At 37.8% G+C, this 25,719-nt stretch overlaps 1 protein-coding gene across 1 annotated transcript in view; it reads left to right on the top strand.

Moving 5' to 3' along the window:
* WDR49 (WD repeat domain 49) overlaps positions 1-25,719 on the top strand; it is a 103,275-nt gene that overhangs the window by 12,110 nt on the left and 65,446 nt on the right. Inside the window, exons 4-6 of the mRNA XM_081812756.1 lie at positions 7,329-7,496; positions 9,150-9,298; positions 22,781-23,055. Of these exons, the coding sequence (XP_081668882.1) occupies positions 7,329-7,496; positions 9,150-9,298; positions 22,781-23,055 (592 nt within the window). The remainder of the gene's footprint in view (positions 1-7,328; positions 7,497-9,149; positions 9,299-22,780; positions 23,056-25,719) is intronic.

Below are 25,719 nucleotides of genomic sequence, written 5' to 3'. Positions count from 1 at the left end.
ATGGACTCTGAGAAACAAACTGAGGGTTTTAAAGGGGAGGGGGGTGGGGGGATTGGTTAGCCCAGTGATGGGTATTAAGGAGGGCACGTACTGCATGGAGCACTGGGTGTTATACGAAAACAATGGATCGTGGATCACCACATCAAAAACTAATGATGTACTGTATGGTGACTAACATAACATAATAAAATAAAATTAAAAAAATAAATAGTATGTTGGTTTAAAAAAAAGAACATTGTACAGTGGTATTGAAAATTAACTACTAAACCATATAAACAAGATATTAACTCCCATAGTAATGCTTAAGCAGCAAATTTATAAGGAAAAGCTTCAAGGGTGCGTGGTGCTACTTGAAGGATGGGTAGATGGAAAAAGGGAGGGCATGGTGAACATGAGTAAAGGGAGACAAGCAGACCTAATGATGGACATGAATAGATCAGAGAGATGGACATGAATAGATCAGAGGCTGAGTATTGAGGAAATAAATGTGAATAGGTCTAATAGGGACATATGTTGGAAATCTTGGCAGCTTGCCCAGTTTACACTTGCTGGAAAGTGAAACAGTGCAGTACTGAAGGTTTTTGAGGACACTTGGAAAGCCCTGATGCACACAGCATTTAGGAAAGATTTGTTTGGTAGTTCTGTCTGGCGTAGGTTGGAGGACAAAGAATGAAACTGCAATCAGACTGGTTAGTTAGAAGGCCTTTGATTATGAGAAAGTAGAAATGATAAAGCAAGGAAAGAAATAAGCAACCTTCTGAGACAGGAATCTTTAAGGACTTGAAGTCTGAAAATGTGGGATGATGAATCATTTTAGAATGTCTCACAAAGACATCAGTTTCCAGGTGGAGAATGTTCTATTTGCAGATCACAGATGCCCTCTTGGGCCCAATTCTTCTCCACTCACCTTTTCAATGCAGACTATATCTGAAGGATCCCTTATTCTGGGATAGTCCAGATCCTGCCACCAAAGAAGAGTCTTTCTTGCCAGTATTGTTCCTGAAACTTCCTTTACCTTTACCAAACTCCTTATTCTGCTTCTTTTTCTATCTAATTCAGATGGACTTTTCTTTACGTGATATGCAGTGTTCTCAATTTGGGCTTTGCTCCTGGCTTCTTAAGAATCTTGCTTTCAGATTCCGCCCAATCTGTGAAACAATCCTAAAAATTTCTGTACCTACATCAGAACTTTTGTCCTGCCTGCCATAACTCTTTCAGACCCAGAGGAAATTTGGATGCCTCACATGTAAACCACATTTATACATAAACTGAAAACTAAAACAATCTTTTTATGGTATACATTATGTCCTTTATTCTCCTTAGTGTCTACTCTAACACGTGATACGTTGTTTTGTCAGGTTTTCCCTTTCTCACTGATTTTAAGCAACTTACGTGTGATGTGCTTCAGTGTTCTTGGTGTGTGTGTCTGTGTATGTGTGTGTGTGTGTTTATGCTGCTTGGAATTCATTGAGATTCTTTGATATATGGCTCTGTGGTTTTCATTACACTTGGAAATTTTTCTATTGTTATTTTTTCCAAAATTTTCTGTTCCCCCCTCTTTTTTCTGGAACTCCCATTATCTATCTATCTATCTGTCTATTTATCTATCTATATCTATATCTATATATATCTTAGATGTTTCATATTATCCTAAAGTTAAGGAGGCTTTATACATTTTTATTCAGTCTTTTAAAAACTTATTTTAAATCACTGTGTTTTAGGTTACCTAGATTCTATTTCTATGTCTACAAGTTCCTGTTTCTTTTCTTCTGAGATGTTGCAAAGTGTTTTCAAAGGATGAGGCTGCCTCTCTGGTTCCTGTGGGGCAGACTGCCTCAACCTAGCTCCTAAGGATGAGGGCTCTGCAGAGAGTCGTGGTGTGGCCACACTCAGAGGAGCCAGGACGGGCAGTGGGTCACCCCAGAGAGCCGCAGCATGGCTGGGGTCACTGTCCCAGTGTGGACAGCACCCACCAGGCCATGGGGATAACATTGCCACTCCATTGGATTTGAAAGGCAGAGCATCAAGCCAGAGAGGATTATTCTTGTCTGTTAAGGTTTAATGGAGTTCTCCCTGTTAGACTTTGTATTTCCTTGGTATCTATTACCCTTTCCTTCTTTCCTATTTCTCCTTTTTTGGAATGGGAATGCCTATCTCATGCCTGTTCCATCACTTTTTCAGGAAGCACACAACTTGTTTGATTTCCTGAGTTCACAGCTTGGAAAGGAATCTTCCTCAGGATGAATTGTATCCCAAGTCTTATCCATACCTTATTTAGATGAGCCTTTGAACTTAGACTTTAGAGTTGATGCTGGAATGAGTTAAGTTAAGACTTTGAGGTTATTGGGATGTAATTTGCATTCGAGAAGGGAATGGGTGGGGGGTGGGGCAGAATGTTATGGACTCAATGTTTGTGTCCCCTCCCAAATTTGGATGTTGAAATTCTAACCCCAATATGATGGTATTAGAGGATAGTGCCTTTGGGAGGTGGTTAGGTCTGGAGAGTTTAGCTCTCATGAATAGGATTCATGTCTTATAAGAGACCCCAGAGAATCTCTCACTTCTTCCCCATGTAAGGACACAGCAAGAATTAGGCCACCTATGAACCAGGAAGTGGGCCCTTACCAGACACTGAATCTGTCAGCACCTTCATCTTGGACTTTCCAGTCTCCGAAACTGTAAAAAATAAATGTCTATTGTTTAAGCCACCCAGTCTGTTTTGTTATAACAGCCTGAACAGACTAAGACCTTGGATAAATACTACTGAAAAATATTGCAAAAGGAAAGAGAGATACCAAAAGAAATCTTGATAAGTATTAGTAGATACAAATTTTTTAAAATTGGGGGTTATTTATGGTTAAAAAGTGATTGGGGTAAAAAAACTATAAATAATGTATAGTTTAATAATACTATATGACTGAATATTGAGGAAAATGAATAGAGAAGATAATTTAAAAAGGAGAAAGCGCAGAGTATAGAAAGGTGAAGAGTCTCTATAAGATTTTCTCTTACTTCAAATTTTAAATTTTTATATTTTTCTTAGTACCTCTGAAAGGAGGACTCACTTTAGTCCTAACCAGTAAATAAATGCCCATTTCCAGATTTAGCAATAGAGATTAGAAGCTTAAATACAACTTTTTTGTTTGTTTGCAGCTCAGTTATTTCAGTATGAGGAGAAGGAAAGAAATGCTGAAATGAAGAAGGAGGGAGAAAGAGGAGGGCAGGCTGGAGTCAAAAATAGAACAGTGGGCTTAGTACAGAGTATGCTCTCTGGTCCACAAGACTGACCCTACTGGGAGCAAGCAACCAATGTTTGGTTTCATTTGAGATATATATATATATATATATATATTTATCCCAGCAACAGGAATTGATATTCTTAGAACTCATCAAAAAATATTTTGGCTGATTTTATTCTTAGTGTGAGGAAAGAATATACAATTGAGGAAAGAAAGAAATACATGAGCAAGTATGGTAATAATGTTTCATGGAAGCTAAGGATAAAAAGCTGAAATGTCAAAGGAAAAACTTAGTTTCAGACATAAGAGTTTTGGCTTACTGCTTTAAGATAAGATTCAGATTTCTTATTTAAAACTTTGAAGGAGAAATGTTTTCATCTGTCTGAATGGTTCTGTGTCATATTTTAATAGAAAAATAATTACATTCTGAAATGCTTATAAAGTAAGGACCGAGTTTTTATGAAATCGTGGTGAGACATAAGTGTCTTGAATCTCAGAGAAGTTTTACCTTTTTTTGGTCCCAGATAATTGCCTCCTCATATAGACAATGTCATTGGAAATCTTGGGCACCATAGACTGAAAGTGTAGCTTCTGAAAAAGTGAGCACTAAACTGCCAATAATAAAAAGCATTGATTTTTTTTTTTTTTTATTAAATTGAAAGGTGTTTTGTCCACTTTGTTTGACCATGGCTAGGAGAAGGTACAAAACAGTTTAGACTGATACCCAAATCAATAATTTCTGCACTAATTAATGGAGGTGTGCCAGAGAATTTAGCATACAGATCCCAGATCGCATTTCCTTGGGAAGGCTTCACAACTGATAGAGACCAAGTTTGGAAGAGAAGCTACATTTAGCGTCTTGTTGTGCCTTGCTCCACTTCCCTGCATCTAAATTACTCCAGACAAAAAGATGGTGCATCCCTGAGTTCGCTGGAACACCGTGTCCTTCCTACCAGTTCTCTTGCTGTGTTTAAGGCAGTTGAAATCAGCTTTGAGCTGTGTTGGGGTTAATGCAGAGCATGAAATCAGCCATAATACTGGCTTGCTAAAAGGTAACACAGAGGCCGCTGAGGGCAGGGAAGGTTTCGGAGAAGGGCATAGGCCTTTGGAATGCCGAGGCCCTCGTGACCACTCTGCCATTGGAATGCCACGGGGAGTTGCCTTCCCGAAGCCTTCTTAGCCTAAACTGCCGCCCTGTAATCTAAGAGATATGTGCATTGTCCCTTAGGCTATGTTAGGCAGAACTCCTAGAACATGCAGATTAGCATATCGTATCTTTCCCGTAAACAGATCCTCCTAGTTTCAGTAAGACCCCCTTGTCACACATCACGTGCTTGAGAAACGGTGATAAGGATTTGTGATTATCCTGAAGGGCCAATAAAAGCGGGAGCAAAGAAAAGCAAAGGGTCTTTGTCTCTGAGCATGACCCCCTTGCCTTCTCCTCTCTTTCATGGCCAAGTTTGGAGTCATCTTTCATCCATCGTACAGGGATTGGTGGCCATTCCAGGCAGAGCTGGTGGCTTAGGTTTGAAGAAAAGAGGTCTCTTCCTGCAGCTTGTTTAATAGCGTGGTGGAAGGTGAAGATTCGTTTGTATCATGAACATGGGTCAAATCAGTATTTTGAGAAGTCATTAAATTAATTGCATTATTGTTTTTTAATGTGCTTAGCAGTGCTGAATTAGACGCATTTTGATTTCTAAAAATGAAATAGCTAGGGTTATTCTTTCTATCTTTCCTTCTTGAAATGGTAGTTGCTCAGAATATAGAGGGCCCTGTGGTGGTCTAAGAAAATAGGACTCCAACTTCACAATAAGAAATGCAACTGCAAACAAACCCCCTCAAGCAAGAGAACATCAAGAAAGTTCAAGGTAGGATGTTTTCCTAAGTCATACGACTCATAAAGCAAAAAAGCTTGGGAAATGATCATAAGAATTCCTAGTTAGAAATGGCCCAGTTTTTTACTCTGCTCCAGCTTCTACCTGTTGGCAGATTATACGAAGTAGCCTCATTCTAGCTTACTCCAACTTCTCCTAATAGCATTACTTACTCGGTTTTCAGGTATCACTTTTCATTTTCAAATCACTTTTCCCACATTAACTAATTGCCATTACACGGGGTCATTTCGACAACACAAATGAGAACAGGGATCCATGGCAGTTCCTTCAATGCCCTTTTTTATGACTAAGTGGCAAAGAGTGGAAGCATGGAAAGTGAGCGTCTTAATGGACAGACATGATCAGATTGTCTTTTTTTCCCCTCAGAATATTATCTAAAAGTAATTTAAAAAATATTTTCCCTCTACCATTCTTCAAACTCACTGCAAGTATTAAAAATAAATCATTTATTTTATCAGTTCAGCCCATTCCCTTGCTTGATATTTTAAAAACTTTTTCATCATAACCTATCATTTCCTTTGCTGTCTTCCAGAAGTGAGGAACACATTTTTATTTATCAGATAATTTGATTTTAAGGAAATGGCTTTACCCTCACCTCTTCTTACTCAGGCATTCTCAGGAGCTCTGGCATTCCACAATCTAATCAGATACAAGTTATATCTTGGTCTAGAAATAAAGTGTGAATTGTTGAGCCTCCAATATGTAACACTACAGGCCCATAAATGTCACTTGGTAGCCTGCAGATTGAAATCTAAAAGGAGTACTTTGAATACCAGAGCAGAATGTACTTCTTTATATGTTTTTCTTTATAGCCTTGAAACTGAAGATGATAGTTGGATATAATGTGGGGAACACATGACAAAGCAATTTTCTGGGTGGGAATACTTTATTTTGATTGTACTATAATGATATTATGAAATTTCCATGGATTTGAAGATATAATTATAGTGTTGTTATACACTTTAGATCTTATAATATTGCTTCACTGAGTCAAGTTACAATACCCTCAGCATTTTCTGTAAACAAAGGGAATATTTTCAGTGAGGTTGCTTCCTATGAGAACAGTTTTCATCAGATTTTAGACCGTTGGTACTTCCTGTAAGGTAACAGCAGGGGAGTGGCGGTGCTCAGGGACCTTTATGGCCTGGAAATTGATTGCTCCCTAGTGAGACTCAGAGGACTCACCTTTATAGGATCGGATCACTTCTTAGGTTTTTTCTCCTTTCCTTCCCCTCTCTCTTTCTCTTTTGAAAGAAAGACAGATGAGGGGCGCCTGGGTGGCTCAGATGGTTAAGTGTCTGCCTTTGGCTCAGGTCATGGTCCCAGGGTCCTGGGATCGAGTCCCACATTGGGCTCCCTGCTCCTTGGGAGCCTGCTTCTCCCTCTGCCTCTCTCTCTCTCTGTCTCTCATGAATAAATAAATAAAATCTTTAAAAAAAAAAAAGAGAAAAAAAAGAAAGACAGATGAGAGAAAAGAAGGAGAGAAAACAAGGAGGAGATAAGAATATCCTTCCTAGACGGTAAGAGCTATTTGCCTTTTGGAACCAGTGAGTCTGATAGAAATGGAAAGATCCTCCTGATAAAAGACAGCAAGATCAGTTTCCTCGCTTGGGGATTGGAATTTTGCTCCCCAGTGTGTGGTGTTGGGTCATCCAGGATGTAGGAGCAGCCATTTTTGCCTGAGTCTGGCTGTGTTTGTGCCAGGCATTGACATCTGGCAATCCCACTCTAACATTCTAGACCAGTCATGGCTTAAATAAACCATGGTTTGGGCATGAGCTGGACCTCAGGGAGCAGCAGATGGCTGGTAAGCTCTTGTTTGCCTGCTTCACACCCAGGAGGAGGAACCCAGGAATCTGGCCAATTATTCATCTTAAATCTCCAGAATCCCATATGATTATTGTGACTCATGTTGTTTCCTGCCATGTGTTCCAACTGAAAAAAAGTTCAAGGTATCCTAAGATTGGGTAAAATGTCTGAATGCCGACTTAGCTGCAACTTCTCATTGTAAATTCTTTCATGGAGGGAGGAAGCATTCATTAGTGAGGTATTCCCCACACGTCAGGCTGTGTGATCATAATCTGGGCTTCACTTTTGACTTTAGGTATTAAAGCAGTTCTATTTTGCTCATGTTTTGTGAGAAACCAACTAAGATCCTTTTCTTTTCTTCTTCTTCTTCTTTTTTTTTTATCAGTTACTTACAATGCATCTTTAGATGCTATCATTTCCAGTACAACCAGCAATACAAACACTGTGGTGCTGGCTTGGAGAGAGAAATCAAAAAAGCATCTTAAAATGACATCCTTCGATGTTGCTGAGGGCATTCATGCTTTTGATTACCACTCTCAGCTCAATTTAATTGGTATGTAAAATAAATCATGATAACTACGAGGGCCTCATAAATAGTCCGGGATGCATATTGGTATGCAGGGAGCCTCTCCACCTTGTTGCTTTACTGCCAGGGAGACCGACTTGAACAGCTCACATTTTATTGCCTGAGAATGTCTGATAATGACGCATTGTGACGTGCGGCATGTAGGAACTACATTGGGGTAAAAATAGGAGGAAGCACCCCGATGCTTTCATTAGTGTTTTTATTAGAATCTGTGGGGGCGTAAGATGATACAGAGGAAGAAGACCGTTTTTGTGCCATGTCTGCTCTTTCTGCCCTCCCTCCACCTGCTGCTGGCGCGGCTACAGCACGCATGTGCGCGGGACAGCGGCAAAATGCACGTTTTTCCCCTGTCAGAATGCAACCTCCAGTGCTTTTTGAACATTTTCAGATTATCTGAATTTTAGTTTAAAATGAGAGGTCCTTTTTTGGACATAAAAGAGGATGTTAGTTGGAGAAATAAGCTGAAAGGTTTCAAGCGTTAACTATTTAAATAAAATATATGACATTTTGAAAGCTGATAATTTGATATATAATATCTATAAATATGTATATATATTGAAACATTGTAAAAAAAGTGAGGTATTAAAAATTAATAGGGTAGTGACAGAGAATGAACATACAAATGGCCTTTGGAATGGGTCATATTAATATAAGCCTCATTCGATAATTATCATTCATAGAAAAGTACTGGTATCAGCTAGGAGGCTGAGTCTCTGAAATCCCTAATGATCATGGCTGACAGTCATGGTAACAGACACCTTGAATATGAACTCAGGAAAATGCCAGGAACTACCTTTCGAAGAGAATTGGAGACCTATTAGAGAAGGCTGGGTTAGCCAAGCGAGTTCGAAAGGACTTCAATATCAACCATTTCATTGACTTATTAATAATTATTTCAGCCCCTTTACACTGATCACTTCTTTGTACTTGGCATAGTGCTGGAAAAATAAGAGTGACCAAGCTCTCAGCACTACAGTCAGCCGTCAACAAGAGAAAACCAAAGAGCGCTCTACTGAGTTTCCCCAGACCTGAAGACCCACTGTAACCCCCGCTCTTGATGTGCTCCCTCAATGAAACCAATTCATGCTTAAAAATATCTTATTCTCTCAATAGAGCAGGTCAAAGGTATAATTCTGCTGTTGGTGTGCTTGTAAATACTCAATTATTTATAGGGCAGTGGAAATAATTTGTTTCCATATACTTTCTCATTAATTTGGGAACTTTAAATATTGTTTTAGTTTTTGCTCCCTCCTGGGATAACTATAATGTGGTCTCCACTCCTAGGTTGTGCTAGCTGGAGGGGGAAAACATCAGAACTGGGAAGTGGGATGCCGTGCCCTCCTGGTTGGGCCGCTGGTTTCCTCCTAAGTGGGACTGTATTGTCCTGTCACCTCATGCTCACTCCTTCCCCATTCTCCCTCCAGTCAACCATTTCCAGTGATAGAACTCGTGCCCCATTAGCCTGACAACATGATCTTCCTTCCTTCAAGGCAGGGTGCATTAGTGCTCAGAGGCATTTAGCAACCCCCAGATATGGGACATATATTCATTTCAAAAAGGAAATTGTATGGGTTGTTCACGTTACTAAAACCACTTTTTTCCCCTTCTAATTCTGATTAGCAACTGCTGGCATCAACAATAAAGTTTGCCTTTGGAACCCCTATGTTGTCTCCAAGCCAGCTGGTGTCCTTTGGGGTCACTCAGCCAGTGTAATAGCTGTTCAGTTCTTTACTGCAAGAAAACAGCTTTTCAGCTTCTCCAAAGATAAAGTAAGTAACATTGTACATTTAATTTGTTTAGTTCTGCCTCCTCAGTTCCTACCTAAATCTGTCTGTGGGCCTGAATTCCTCTGAGGGCTGGTGTGGATTTTTAAAATACACTGGCTAACTACTATAGCTTTGGAAATCTAAATTTGGAAAAGATATTTATGGTAATTTAAGCATAGTCCTGGGTAACTGAACAAAGTATTTCATTAAAAAACTTTTAAACCATATACTCATGGATTTAATCCTTTTAACTGCATTCTTAAAATGTTACATCTTGAGTTTCCAAAGTTCTCACTAATTCAATAGAAAAAACAAATGGAGATGAGGAAATGTTGCTTGGTAATGGTAAGATATGAAGAGGCACAGCTAATTAGCTATTGTTGTTTTGATATTGAGGAAACTCAGTAAGTTAGACATCAAAGTTAATCTGAAGACTATCAAGTATATTAAGGACATTTCAGGGGCTCCTGGGTGGCTTAGTCAGTTAAGCGTCTGCCTTTGGCTCAGGTTGTGATCCCAGGGTCCTGGGATCAAGTCCTACACTGGGTTCCCTGCTCACTGGGGAGCCTGCTTCTCCCTCTCCTGCTTCCCGTGCTTGTGCTTGCTCGCTCTCTGTCAAATAAATAAATAAATAAATAAAATCTTAAAAAAAAAAACATTTCAATTATGTATATCAGTCCATTTTTCTTTGGAGATATTTATGGGATGTTTTAAATATGGTGGGAAGAAAAACATGGTACCAGAACCAGACAGTCCAGGTCAAATCCTGACCACATTATTATTTACTACCCGTATCCCCTTAGGAAAATTTCTTTTTTTTTTTTTTAAGATTTTATTTATTTATTTGAGAGAGAGAGTGAGAGAGAGAAAGAGCACAAGAGGGGGGAGCGGGAGAGGGAGAAGCAGACTCCCTGCTGAGCAGGGAGCCCGATGCGGGACTCGATCCCGGGACTCCAGGATCATGACCCGAGCCGAAGGCAGTCGCTTAACCAACTGAGCCACCCAGGCGCCCCGGAAAATTTCTTAAACTCTAATAATCGTGTCACTTGTTTCTCTGTAAAACTTCCATTTTCCATAATGCCTGATTTTATAGATCCAGGTAATGTGATAGATTTCAAGATGTTTGGTTGTGAAGAGAAGAAGGATGGGCAATAGGCTTACTGAGTACAGCCTCTGAGCCTTTCAGTGAATCTGAATTTTTATTTTATTCTAAAGCAATACATGTATATGTAAAAATTAAATAGAAACTTATCTTCAGCTCCTTACCCACACCCCATCCATAAGTTCTGCCAAACTTGCTTATTTTACTGTACTACCTATTGTGTAAATCTTCTCCCAATTCTGGTTGATTCTACCATCAAAATATATTTATTGGCCTCACCTCTCCCTCTCAGTTCCCCCTGCTCTAATTCAAAATCTCATCTTCTTTTGCCCAAGATTTTGCAAAGGTTTTCTAACCAGTCTCCCTACTTTCAGACCCGTCTGACTCTAATCTGCCCCTTATCCTGCTAATGAGGTGGTTTGTAAAAAAAAAACTTGTTTAGCACTTCATGGAATTCTGAGTCTAAATACGAACTCCAGAATTCTTAAGCTTTTGTACAAAGCCCTCCCCCAGCCTGTTACCCTATTTTATTTCCTGCTTTTCTCTTTCGTTCACTTAATGCTCCAGCCATATCACACCTTTGGCTCTTCCCGCCATGCTGCCTTATGGCTCTGCAGCGTGCTCTTCCTTCTGCCTTTGGTTCCCTTTCCTGATGATCACTTGGCAAATGCCTGTTTATCCTCAAAGTTTCAGAGTTTTTGGAGTCACAGAGGGTGTTTCCTGTACTCCAGTTGTACCTGTTTGTAGATTCTCAGTAAATCTTACATGAATCTTTATCAAACATAAATATGAAAGAAATAACAGGGCTTTTATTATAACAGAATTCCATGAAAGTGTTGACTGAAAAAAAAAAAGCCAATCTTAAAGTAGGTTAGTAAATACCTTATTCATCTTACTGAAGACTATAGCCTGGGAGACAGTATTTCACATTGTTCTGAAGAACTGCTCCAAAGTTTTAAGTTTACAGGGGATTATATGTGAAAAGGGGAAGGGGCATATGTACTTACAAGCAGTTCTCCAAGGTATAATTTTGTGTCACAAGGTATAATTTGTTTGGGTGTAAAAACTAAGGTTTACGGATTTCCACATATACTTGTGAAAGACCGCTTAGGTCATCTTAATACATTATGTTTCTATCATATCTGACTGTTCAAAAATATTGCCAGCATGCTTCTGCTTACCTGGTTTTCTGGTTGTTCCTGTTTTGGGTTTCTCCTTGAGATCACTTGAGATGGTCAGAGAAGGCTGACATCAGTTACTCACTGATGTTTTAGTGCACGAAATGTTTTATCACTTTAAAAGCAAGTGAAAAAAAAAAGTCCTTAGAGTCAGAATGGATTGTGTATAGCTATCCTCAGTATTAAGACTACCTAGCCTCGGGCGCCTGGGTGGCTCAGTTGGTTGGGCGACTGCCTTCGGCTCAGGTCATGGTCCTGGAGTCCCTGGATCAAGTCCCGCATCGGGCTCCCTGCTCGGCAGGGAGTCTGCTTCTCCCTCTGACCCTCCCCCCTCTCATGTGCTCTCTCTCATTCCCTCTCAAATAAATAAAATCTTAAAAAAATAAAAAAATAAAAAAAATAAAAAAAAAAAAGACTACCTAGCCTCTTCCAAAGCTGTTTTATCATTCTATTTTTGCTTTGACATGTAAACAATTGCATTATAATAAAGCTTGTCATGCTGTCTTTTACATTAGTCTAAATCCATTTCACTTTGATAAAGGCATAATAATCTTAGTCTTTATGTCTTTACAGCAAACAACAGGGCTTTCTACTATCAGGTTAAGCCTTTGCTTTATTGCTGTACAGTTTTATGGAATTGGAGTTAAGGAAGAGAGAAAATGAAAGAGCACATTTTTTTCAAAGAGCCTTTGAATGAATCATATTTTGGTCAATGAGTTGTGATATTAGAGAATTTCAGACCAAAGTGATCTAGATCTAAATAATTTTTTCCAAAAATGATCTGAGACTTAAGCTGTTTTGTGGAAGACTGCTCTTTTACCATTTTGCCATGATGGTTAAATAAATTTCTCCTTATAGAATTTGATATCATACTAATTAATAGTTCAATTGCACTTTGCTTTGGACTCCTAGCTTTCACTGATGGCGAGGCCCTGCTGGGAGTCAGTAACTTGGGGATTTGGAGGAGGAATTACCATGGGGAGTGAAAGGATTTTCAACGCCTGGGGGAGATCTCTCTGGAGATCTGAGCCTGATTAGGCTCTTCTACTGCTCCTAACTATTCTCTTCTGGGCTGTTCACCCTGATTTGGCCACCAGAATCAGATGGCTTTGTAACTTAATCCTTCATTTAAGGTTCTGATTTTTTCCAGAGCCCAATTTCTACATTGTGGTTCCAAAATTGGCAAGGAAAATACAAAGTGAGACTTTTGTGTGATGACTACATCTTACCTGTTTGTCTTCCCTTTCCTTCTGCATACTCTTCCTCCTCAGCTTCCCTCTATTCATCCAGAAACAAAGCCATATTCATCTTGTTTAAACTACACAAGTAAATAGATTAATGCACTTTCATGAAAATTGCAAATGAGGAAGCATGTAGTGCAAAAAAGTGAATATTCCTTTTGTTCACTTCCCCTTCAGATCGGTTCCTCTCCTAAGAAATAGCCATTATTAACACTTGTGTATATCTTCTCATAATTTATATTATAATATACAGTTGACCCTTGAACAACATGGGGGATAGGGGCACACAGTTGAAAAATCATGTATAACTTTTCACTCTCAAGAACTTAACTACCAATAGCCTCCTGTTGACTAGAAGCCTTACGGATAACATAAATAGTTGATTAACACATATTTTTTATGTTTTGTGTGTTATTCTTACAATAAAGTAAGGTGGGGAAAAGACAATGCTAAGAAAATCACAAGGAAGAGAAAATACATATATAGTACTGTATTTATTAAAAAAAAAAATCATATATAAGTAAGTGAACCAGCACAGCTCAAGCCCATGTTGTTCAAGGGTCAACTGTATTATATATTGTATGTATATAATAATGTATTGTACTGTGTTACAATATATTATTATATATACCATCCTGTGTATGTGTACAAATACAAGGTAGTATTTATTATTAGTTTTTATGTAAATGGTATCACACAAGACATATTTTTCTGCAACTTGATTTTCCCTAAATAATAGCTCCTGGAGATCTTTCTGTGTGACTTTACATAGGCCTATGTTCCATCCACATTGATGTAAATGGTAAGGTTTCATCCTTTCTGATGGCTGAGTAATATTCTGTTGTATATACACCACATCTTTCTCCATTCATCTGCTGATGGACATCTTGGCTCTTTCCATAGTTTGGCTATTGTGGACATTGCTGCTATAAACATTGGGGTGCAGGTGCCCCTTTGGGTCACTACATTTGTATCTTTGGAGTAAATATCCAGTAGTGCAATAGCTGGGAAATGTACTTCTTAAAGAAATTTTTAAGATATTGCTGATTTAGATCTAGGAACATTGTACCCAATAGTATACTCACCAGAGGTGTGTAAAGGTGCCTGTTCTCCACAGTCTTGTCAATAATGGATACTATTAATGTGTTCACTCTTTTGTGTGTAAATCTGATGGATAAAAAAATTAAGTTGAGTTTTTCAGATTTGTTTATATTCATTTATTTATTGTTTTTTGTGCATTATCTGATCATGTCCTTTCTTAACTCTTTTTCTTATTGATTTGTAGTAGTTTGAAAAATATTTTGATTATCCTTTATCATAGATTATGTAAATATTTTACTTATTTCAAGCATATATCTTTTAACTTCTTGTTCTTTTTCTCATTCAAAACTTTTTTTTTTTTTAAACAAAGTCTTTAATTTTTATGAAGTTGAGTCTAAGAAATGATTTTCTTTGTGGCTCTAGATTTTGTATAGAGCTTAGGAATGTCTTCTACACTTCATTTTTACAAAAATATGCTCCTTTGTTTATGGTAATAGTTTTTCTGTTGTTGAATATAGTTTGCATTTACCTTTGCAGTTTATTTTGTGTGAAGGGTTTTTTTGTCTACAAATGGATATCCAAGATTATTTTTTGAATAATTTGTCTCTCACTGGTTTGAAATGCCATTTGTTATCATTTGAATTGATATATATATATATATATATATATATATATATTTGTTTCTGGATGCTTTATTCTTTCCATCAATCTATTTGTCTTTTCCTACAAATGTATCATTTAACCAGCATAATTTTTTTTGTGTGTATATATATTTTTAAAGACTTTATTTGAGAGAGAGAGAGAGAGAGCACAGGCAAGGGGAGAGGCAGAGGGAGAGAGAAAAGGAGAAGCAGACGCTCCGCTGAGCAGGGAGCCTGATGTGGGACTCGATCCCAGGCCCCTGGGATTATGACCTGAGCTGAAGGCAGACGCTTCACTGACTGAGTCACCCGGGCACCCTATGTTTTGATACCTCATAGGGCATTTTCTACTTCTTGTTTTCCTTTTTCAATTTAAACTATCTTCTGCATTTTATCCTTTACAAACCAAGTAAATTTTAGAATCAATATTCATGTTTCATGAAAAAACATACTAGTATTTGGGTTGAAATTTCATTGAATATGGTGATATTTGACATCTTTAAAATACTGAGAAACCACAGCCTGTATTTCTCCATTTATTCATTCTTTTAGCTGTCTTTCAGAAAAATTTCATGCACAAATTTCTTTCCCATTCTTTGTTCAGATTTTTCCTACTTTTTTTAGGAGGCACCTTATCATATTCTTGACTTTAATGTGAGTGTTTCTAATCAGGGTGTGCCCGCTTTCTATACAACCCATTCATTGAGTTTTTAATTTTAATATAGTTTTTTTTTTTCCTAAAAAGTGTTTTTTAACTGCCTGGTAATTTTGGATAGTCTTTTGGTACTTGTTCATTGGGGGATATTTGATTTCTAGCTCTTTAATTTCAATTTCATTATTATCTGTTCTTATCTAATAATTTCAGTATCTGAAGTCCTTAGAGATCTAAATCTGATATTTGCTCTTCTGGCAGTTCTCCCTAATGATGACTTGCTTCCTTTTTATGTTTGGCTATCTTTTATTGTTACCTTGTTTTTTGCTGTTGCTAAACTATAGGCATTCTGAGGAACTAAACTGAAGATGCTTTCCTCCAGAGATTTCTGTGTGTTTGTGAAGGTGGAAATGAGGAAAACTGCTGTCCTGAGGCGACTATTCTCCTTTTCTGTTGTCCAGTTTCACTGAACGGTCTCGCCTTGGTGCCTCCACCTTGCTGATGGTCCAAGGCTTAGGCTCCTAGTTGCAGTCTCTTCATTTATGCCTACTGTTCACTATTTCCATTTTACGTTTGTTTCTTTTTCCCTCTTTTTTCTTATGGACCTGTGGAGATGGTCCCCACTCCCTGAAGACCCAGCAAGGGAGCAGAAATTATGTTTTATTCAGAGCTGTGTTTCTTTGAAGCAGAAGGACCCCTATGAAAACCTAGTTAGGTCTGCAATGATACTTAAACCAGAATTCCCTTGTTCTAGCTGGTGTTCACTTATTTCCTTCAAAGCTGTTGTTAGTATAAATCTTAAGTGAGAAGAAAGAAGGAAGGAAATTTAAAGTGTTTAAGTTTACTTTGTAAAATAAAATAGGAATGGTGATCTTTGAAAAGCAAAATTAGAAAACTTTTTTTTGAAGACTAAGACAAATTCTGTTGAGTTTTTTAGTGTTAGGTGAGTAATGATAGTGGCAAAAAATCAGTTTAATTGAAATTGTTTTGATTTCCCAAGTAAACTTTTGTTCTGAAAAAGAAGAGCACCTGAAATAATATGTTGGTATTAGTTAAGTCTATTAAAGTTGAGCTTATTAAGCTTAAATTTGTTATACTTGAACTGGGACATCAATGAGATTTTTGTAGAACAATTCATAGTGCCTGAAAAAATGTTTTGAATTTTTCAAGCTCGGTGATTGAATACACAAACAGACACTTAACAGAAATCTGAGTCTTAGAGCTGTTTATCTTCTCTTATTCTTGTTGAAAAGAATGTAAAAAAAAAAAAACAGAGAAGATAATGGTTATGGTAATAATTTAAAGATGGTTAGCACAGAGAAGATTTTAATTTGTGGCCAATATTTTAGGTTTGACTTCAGTTCTGGAAAAAAAAAACTGGTAAAAATACTTCTTAAAGGAAGCTCTGTTCTATGACTTTATGATAAAAAACATTATCTGAGCTATACAGTGGATCATGCATATATCATGTCAAACGAAATTGCCTTTAAGCGTTCACTGATGAGGCTTTTATGGATTATCCAAAGGCTTAAATTCTGAAGAAATAGACTTGTTAATACATAAAGGAGTATTTAGGAGACCCAGTTCTATCAGTTCCTTTTATCCTATCATCTGAAATAGGCTATCCATTTTTGTGGATTACCCCAGAGAGCTGAGATGCTGCGCTGCTCTCCTCAAAATCCCCTAGTGATATATACTCTCTCTCTATTTTTCTTATTTCATTTTATATCTATCCCCTACAGGATGACAGGAGTTAGTAGTAAATGTTTGATGAAACCAAACAAGTCTCACTTTGATAGAGTCATCTGAGTCTGTTTTCTACTTTTCCCTTACTTTTATGTCATTATTAGGACACTATGAATCTTTTTTCCCTCCTACTCTGAATTAAACTTGGACGTGTTACCAAAATGTAAATAACGCTGATTTGGTTTTACAAAGGGCACTGAAAACAGATGCTCTATCTATCCATACATCTCTCCATGTACCCACCCATCCATGAAGTTACCTGTTTATAAATATAACAGTTACTGGACAAAATAACAGTTGTATTTACATATTTTCCTATTGTTTAGTGCAGTTTTATTATGTCTATGTGAAATGATTCTGTCTCTTGCAGGGAACAGGAAAAATTTCTTTTTCTTTTTAAGATTTTATTTATTTATTTGAGAGAGAAAGCAAGAGCACAAGCAGGGTGGTGGGGGAGGAGCAGGCTCCCTGCTGAGCAGAGAGCCCGATGTGGGACTCAATCCCAGCACCCTGGGATCATGACCTGAGCCAAAGGCAGACACTTAACTGACTGAGCCACCCAGGAGCACCATGGGAGCAGAAAAAATTCCTCAGCAAAATTAGACTGAAAACATGGTGGCGTCCTACATTTCTCTAGTCCAATCTTCACAGTGCCCCTTTGTAAATTTGTTTGAATTGTTGTTTTGGAATCTATAGATAATGGGTTGAGCAACTTTAGTACATTCTAGACAGATTGGCAGAATTTCAGAGCTGGCAGGGGCCACTTTAGGAGAAAGGTGAGGAAATGGATAGGTAAAATCACATAACTAAGCTGACAGATCTAAGTAATATTAAAATGAGGATCCAGGTTTCTGATCTCAGTCCACTGATTTTTAGTTCTAATGTATATGAATAATCTTGCATTATTAAATAGCTAACAGTCGAAGCAAGGTAAAGATTAAGGAAAAAAATATGCCCTCATCATTATGTTAATAGCTAAATTTCATCTTGATATTGATAATGTGACAAAATGATAAGCTTAGGTACTTATTTTTCCTAATATAAAAATGATGATGAAATAGAAAGCCCCCAAACATGCCATTCCAAGAACTAGACTTAGGAAGGCTGAGCTTGGACAGACATCACAAGTTCTGAGTTATGATGAAAACAGAGTGTACAGTTTAGATCAAAATTTGTGGAAAATATAAATTAAAAAGTATCAATTGCTCTATTGTGATTTTTAAGCTTAGGTGTTTGTCAGTTTATTTATTTTTCCTACAAAGAATAAAGAAAACCTCGCTAGGAATCTGGAATGAAAATTGATATTAAATATACTTCTTTCTGAACTGTGGCCTAATTCTATCCCAGAAGTCAACTTGAATATCAAAGAGAAGAACCCATGCTTCTCAAATATTAACTAGGTATTTAAGTTACATTTTGTCAAAGGACTTGATTAATAAAACTGAATTAATGTGAGATTTTTTCATGATTAAAAGGATAAAGACTGATTAGGAAAGAAGGAGAATACAGTTATCTGGTTTAAAGCCAAGCCACATGATATTACTGATTAAGCTGAGAGAAAGATTTCTTGTTCAAGGATATTAGCATTGGCCTTAAAACCATGTAGAGAAGTCAAGGTACAATGCAAAGGAAATGCTTGGGAAATTAAAAATATATATATACTAATGCCTGAGCCCCATCCTTAGAGTTTCTGATTTAATTGACCTGGCAAAAGGGCCCAAACAGGTGATTTCTAAAGTACTGTAGGTGTTTCTAATGTCAAGGTTAAAAACCATTCATATAGAATGTGGTTGTGTAGAAAAAACTGAAAAACATGTGCGAGGTCACATACCGTGACATGATTTCTAGGTGAGTGCCGGAACACTGTTTTGTGCATTGATGTTAATATATCAATGTTGCTTTCATCCTCAGCGGAGAGAAAAATTAGAGAATTAAAGATGGAAGGGGCTTATTGGGATCATGGATCACTAATTAAGAGAGTTAGGGTTCTTTGAAGGAAGAAGGGAAGGCAGAACAAAAAAACCCCATAATTTTAAGAAATAGTAATGAACATACACATTTTGATAAAAAAACATACTTCTAGTTGCTAATAGCAAGAACTAACCTATCATAGACTAGAGGTTATTGCTCATCTATTTTTAATTTTTCATTTAATTTATGTGACTATATGTCAATAAAATATTAAAGGCAATATAAATTATTTGAACAACACGGTGGAAAATGATTCTGTGGAAATTATAGTCCATTAATACTGTTGAGTTATTATTAATCTATATTCAACTATGCCCCAGATTATTATTCTGACATGAAATTAGTTTCTACTTTTTAGAAGGGAATCCATACAAAACAAGACAGGAATCTGAACAATGAGGGTATGACTATTATAAGCAATATGAGTGCTTGAAAATAATCTAGATGTGTCTAATCTTGTGCCTTTCACATTCAAAATAACAGTTTATCAATTCTATTTATATTTAGAACACGCTGAAAAATATTTGCAAGTCTTAGTTCTTGTCGAATTTATATTTTTGAGGAAAAACACATTCGGGAGAGTTGCCAGAATGTTTTAAATAAAAAAAATTTAGTAATGTTTAAGAACCAGAATGAATTCTTTAATGAAAAATTCTTTCCCCCCAAAAAACAAAAAACAATTTACTTCATAAACATATATTCTTGGAGTTAGAAGGATTGGTGATGCTGTTTATCTGGCAGGGGTTAACTAGGTCATTTTAAGTTTGTTATAATTGTTGGTAAATGGAGAGGTTACCCTATCCATCAAGCATAATTATTTCTACAAGATGTTTGAAAAAGTTTCATAAAATGTCATTGTGGATTATATGAGATCTGCAATGTGAGATCTGCAATTATATGAGATATGCAAAGTGGATTATATGAGATCTGCAATTATATGAGATCTGCAAATTGGATTATATAGATCTGCAAAAAAGTTTCATAAAATGTCATTGTAGATTATATGAGATCTGTGGAATATATGAGATCTGCAATCTGCAATAACCATGTAGAAGTGAGGCAAGATTTTATGGGGTTCTGTATTCTTGGACTTTATCCTAGCTAATGATCTCCATCAATGAGCTGGATAAAGACATATTATTATGTGAACCACAATCTTCAACAGATTTGAAAGGTACCTATTGAACACCTAGTATGTCTCATGGGATATGTAGACAAATCAGGGAGGAATTGTCAATATAATTGAATGAGGATTCAAAATTACATTGTCATACTTTGAATCAAAATTAGGAAAAATCCTAGTCTTGGCTTAATACATCAGATTTTTGAAAGTAAGATTGAGATGTCTGGCTTGATTATTTGCTCATGGGATTCATATTAAGAGCTTTTCATAGTCAGAACCTCAAGGTAAGCAAATTTCATGATGGAGTGACTTAATCATAATGCAAAAATAAATGGTTTAAAGAAGTCATAGAACCTCTAACAGTGGTTAGACACCCCTGAAATATTAATCCCATTCTGAGCACCATGCTTAACATAGGTCCTTGAGGCTCTTCAAGTGTTATTCTTACATTTTGATGAGTAGAGAGATACTGTCTTAAATTGATAATGCAGTAATTAATGTATAAGTATATTTTTTAAAGTATCACAGCCAATAGGACCAGAAAAAAAGTTTAGATTGGGAGGAATGAAAAAGGAGAAAAAAAAATGTAAGTAACTCTTTTCTTTCAAAGGAGAGAGTCATTTGATCAATATATGATATGTTACGCACATACACACGTTTGATCAATATAATCTATGTACACACATACATACATACACTGCTATTATTTGGTGTTATGGAGAAATCTATAACTCAGGAAGGTTAAAGAAGGCTGTCTCCAAATAAATAAAAATTAAAAAAAAATTAAAAAAGACTGTCTCTGAGGAGTAGGACCTGGGGTTGAGAGAGGTGGATTGAGAATAAAGCCCTCCAGTACTATTGGATTTTAGTCCATGGATCAATGCAACAATGGTGTTAAAAGTAAACAACATTTGAATGATGATCCCCTCCGTGGAGAGAAAGTGCAAACAGTGAGAGAATCAGGATCCTGCCATGATGGAGTGAGTTCTGATGGTAGGGATTTCTATTCTGTGGATTCCCAAGATCTGTACCTATGTATGAAGGCTGTGCATGTCTATGTACCCAAAAAATTATATGCGAAATTGTGTACATATATGGGTACATGCATTTAGGAGGGGATAGACCATCATTTTGGACATATTTTATTTTCCCAAAAGAGTATATGATTTAAAATACATTGAGAACTGCAGGGTTGCCTGCCTTCTGGAGTTACAAACACTTACTTAAACAGACCATTTTTTTTAAAAGATTTTATTTATTTATTTGAGAGAGAGAGAGAGAAAGCACATGAGATGGGGGAGGGTCAGAGGGAGAAGCAGACTCTCTGCCGAGCAGGGAGCCCGATGCGGGACTCGATCCTGGGACTCCAGGATCATGACCTGAGCCGAAGACAGTCGCTTAACCAACTGAGCCACCCAGGCACCCTAAACAGACCATTTTTTATAGATAATTGAGAAATAATTCTTACATTAGATAAGATAGACTGGTTTAGTTGAAAGAACCTCTTTGGTTCTAATATTTACACAATGAAAACATAATACAATGCATTTAATAATAAAAGTATTTATTGAACACTATTACATGCTGGTCATCATGCTAAATGCTTGACATGGGGTCTGGTTCCTATCTTCATAGCACTGGATGAGGTAGGTACTACATCAAAACCTCAGAGAGGCAAAGAAAGTTGCTAGAGGTAGCCCTAAAGTAAGGGACAGAACCAAGATTAGAACTCAAGAAGTCTAGCCCTAGAACTTGCCTGTTAGCATCTTTTGGAGGGATTTTTCACTGTCTTCCTTCCGACTCTCCCTCACTGCCTGTGTTAATTTCGTACCATGGCTGACAGCAGCCACACGTGCACCTGCAAAGCAGCTCTTCCTGTTTTCTTCAGTGCTTGTCTCATGCCATCTGCATGTCTTTTTTGTGTCTTGATTGTCTGTGTTTGAATAAGAATCTAATGTCTGAGGTTTATGTAAACTTCATTTCACTTAATACCAAGTCTTTTATTTCACACACACATAAAATATATATGTATATATGTATTATATACTATATAGTGATGTAATATATTCATGTGTATGTATAACTATATAGAGAGTATTAAATATATTAGAGAGAGACCATATTACTTTTCAGTTGCTAATGTGACAAACAACCACAAACTCAGTGGTTTAAAACAACACAAATGTATTTGTGTTCTGCAGGTTAGAATTCCAGCATGGGTCTCGCTTAGCTAAAATCAGGGTGTTGGCAGGGGCTCCTCTTTTGGAAGCTCTGGGGGAGAGTCCCTTTCCTTGCCTTCTCTTTGACACATAGCCCACTTCCTCCATCTTCAAAGCCAGCAATACTAGATAGAGTCCTTCTCACATCCCATCACTCTAATCTCCCTTATGATGACATTGGACTCACCTGTAATCTCTCCATCTCAAAGTCCTTAATTTATCACATCTGGAAAATCCCTTGTGCTCATGCAAAAGAACATACACACTGCAGGGAGGAGGACATGGACATTTGGGGGGACTATTACTCTGCCTACCACAAGTACTTGTTAAATACAACACTCTTCAGGGGACTGAGACAAAACACAGTCCTTCCCTGGGGAAGATTACAGGTGAGAAGACATTTAAATGGATAAGGAAATGCAAGAAAACTCTGTGCCATGACAGAAGTAGGAACAATTACAGCACCGTGGAGGAAATCTGCTTGGGGTTGAGCATGAACTAGAAACAATTTTGGCTAAAAAATGACAATTGTTCTTGACATGTTCATATGACTTGATCACTTTTAATCCAGGTTTTGAGACTCTGGGATATTCAGCACCAGCTGTCCATCCAGAGGATAGCTTGTTCTTTTCCCAAAAGTCAGGACCTCAGATGTCTCTTCCACTTTGATGAAGCCCATGGACGACTTTTCATCTCATTTAATAACCAGCTCGCATTGTTGGCAATGAAAAGCGAGGCCAGCACAAGGGTGAAGAGCCACAAGACAGCAGTCACTTGTGTTCTTTACAATTCGGTCTTGAAGCAGGTAATGATGCTTTTCTGTCCCTCTCCTGACAAGTCTCCAGGGCCAGAGGCTCATTCCTTTAATTCAACCTAAGGCAACTGAGGACCAATATAGACAAAAAAAAATTGTGGGAAAGAAACGATTTAATAGCCTTGTGCTTTTCTGCAAGGATGTGTGTTCAGGTGGATTTGAAGAGGGATTTCATTTTTGCCAGTGACCACGGTGACACAGATAGAGTTATAAGGAATTACAATATTCCAGTGGAAACAAACAAAACATGCGACGTAATTGAACTTCTGTTTGTTACTGGCTCATTTGGGTCTTGATGCCAAATGCAAGTGAACCTGGTTGTAAAATTCTATTTTATGAACGCCAGCCTCCCGTATCCCTGTGGGAAGTTCTGAAATATGCATGAAATGTAATTAGCAGAGATCCATTTTGCCAGCCTATTTGACACCAGGGGCTCACAGTGGCAGCCTGGAATGTATTCATAAGAAAATGATTCAGTTAAATGTGGTGCCACTTGGAATGCAGCACGAGTGTTGTTTGTCTCCCCACCACTTTAATGACACTTTGCAGCCTTTGCTTATGGGAGTGCTACCTGAATGTCAATGAAGAAGCTGTGGCTCCTCTGGAGGGAAGATGCGGCCTGGACCACAGGCCTTCTCAGAGGACAGGGCGGGTGGGTGCATGGTGTCACGGAGGGAGAGGCACCGGCGGAGGGTAGTCTGCTGCCGTGATCACGTCAGGACTGATCGTAACCCGCACAGCAGGAGCCGAGCAGAGAGCCCGTATCCAGCATGCGGCCAATTAAACAATAACTCCGGCCCATCCTTCCCTTCCCTTCTGCAGAAGCTTCTGCGTTCGCACAGAAATGAGTAGTTGGGTTTTTGCGTGAGGGGCGGAAAGCCCTTTGTTAGTAATGAGTAGTGTGTCGTGTCACCACTTCAAACACTGTTTTCTGGTTATTCTAGGAGATAAAAATCCTTTACGAAACAATCCATTTTGAATTCCATCTGCAGGGAACATTCCCCCCGTCAGTGTTTTACTGAACTTCACCAAGGCAGCCAGTTAATTCGGCTCCCTGGTGGCCAAGCGAGAGATGTATTTATTTCCAGGAGAACATTTTGCTAATTGAGAGCTGCGGAGTTAAGAAGCTAGGTTTGTATGTAGATGTTAAGATCCTATGTCGTCTGGCCATTAGATGAGCAATATCCCATGAGGAATTCAGGAAATGGGACACAAAGATGTGGAACCTTCCATTTGGGACATGAAGATAAAGCTAAGATAGTGCAAATATATGCAAGTTACCAGGAGCAGTGGAATATGCCCATACGGTGCAGGCTGTGGGAAGAATCCCTGTGCAATCGGGTTGGGTATTTGCACCTCTACTTATTTTTGCTGTTAAGAGTATAAATAATTAAAAGCATTGATATGTATATAAAGTGCATAGAGCCATTCATTTCATACATGTTTCCTGATTATTAGTGGCTAAGCTATAGAGAAACATTTTAACATTGTATTACATTTATAACTATAAAAATGTATTGCAGTTAAGAACAAAGGAAACAATATCACCCACAGTGCCATCCACCAGTGATAATTTATCATTTCAGAGTAATTAGACAACGCAAATAAAATAGTTTTGAACAAGTTCAGGTGCCAGCAATGAGGAAGCAGATTCATCCACTATAGTTTCTTCGTTCCAGTAGCTCAGGGAGACTCAGGTCCTGGAGGTCTTCTTGGTGTTCATTGCTGACAGGTGCTCATTATGGGGCTGACGGATGAAAGAAGGGAAGGCAGACACATTACTAACTCACAAAGGAAAAATGGAATCCAGTAAAATGAAGTAGAGAGAAGAGCAAAGTGCTGTCCATGGCAGGTGATCAGTTCTGCCTGCGGCTGGGGTGGGTGACAGACTAGAGCCCAGAAATCTCATAGCGGGATTCTCTAGAAGGAGAAGGAAGCAGTTCCAGACAGAAGATACATCATCAGCACCTTCAAAGAGGCTTGAGCACTCACAGTGCATTTTTTTTTTTTTTTAAACAGGGAGAGGATTTATTCTGGTGTTTGGAAGTACGTGGCAAATGTTGTGGGAGTTGAGGCAGTAAAGGGAGCTGAGAACCAGATTGGGAACGTCATTCACTGAGTATACCACTGCCTGGTCCTGCAAAAATAAAGCAAGGACTTGAGGTTAAAAGAGCAATTTTCACAGTGTGATCTCAGACCCCTGGGGGGACTCAGATTCTTTCAGGGAATCTGTAAGATCAAAACTATTTTCATCATATTATTAATTTGTTGTTTGTTTTTGTCACTCTTACTATCTCATGAGTGTAAGTGGAGTTTTCTAGAGGCTACAGGTTGAGTGATGACATCATTGCTCTAACAGCTAAAGGAATATATGACTTTGTATTCTTGTGTTTTAACAGTTGCTCAGTTTAAATTTCCAATATGGTAGATACATAGTCTCTCTCTCTCTCTCCCACATAAATGGAAGCTGTTTGGATTCTTCAATAATTTTTCAGAGTGTAAAGGAATCCCAAGATCAAAAGTTTTGAGAACCGCTGAGTTAGATCAGAGTTCAGATGTTGGGCAGCTAGCTTCTCATGTCTAAGCTTTAGTTTATTGACTTTTTTTTTTTTTAAAGATTTTATTTATTTATTTGACAGAGAGAGACATAGTGAGAACAGGAACACAAGCAGGGGGAGTGGGAGAGGGAGAAGCAG

This window comes from Leptonychotes weddellii, chromosome 1 (assembly GCF_054177405.1).
Source record: "Leptonychotes weddellii isolate Sample4059 chromosome 1, ASM5417740v2, whole genome shotgun sequence".
NCBI classification, from domain to species: Eukaryota; Metazoa; Chordata; class Mammalia; order Carnivora; family Phocidae; genus Leptonychotes; species Leptonychotes weddellii.
This window is presented reverse-complemented; position numbering and strand designations above follow the sequence as displayed.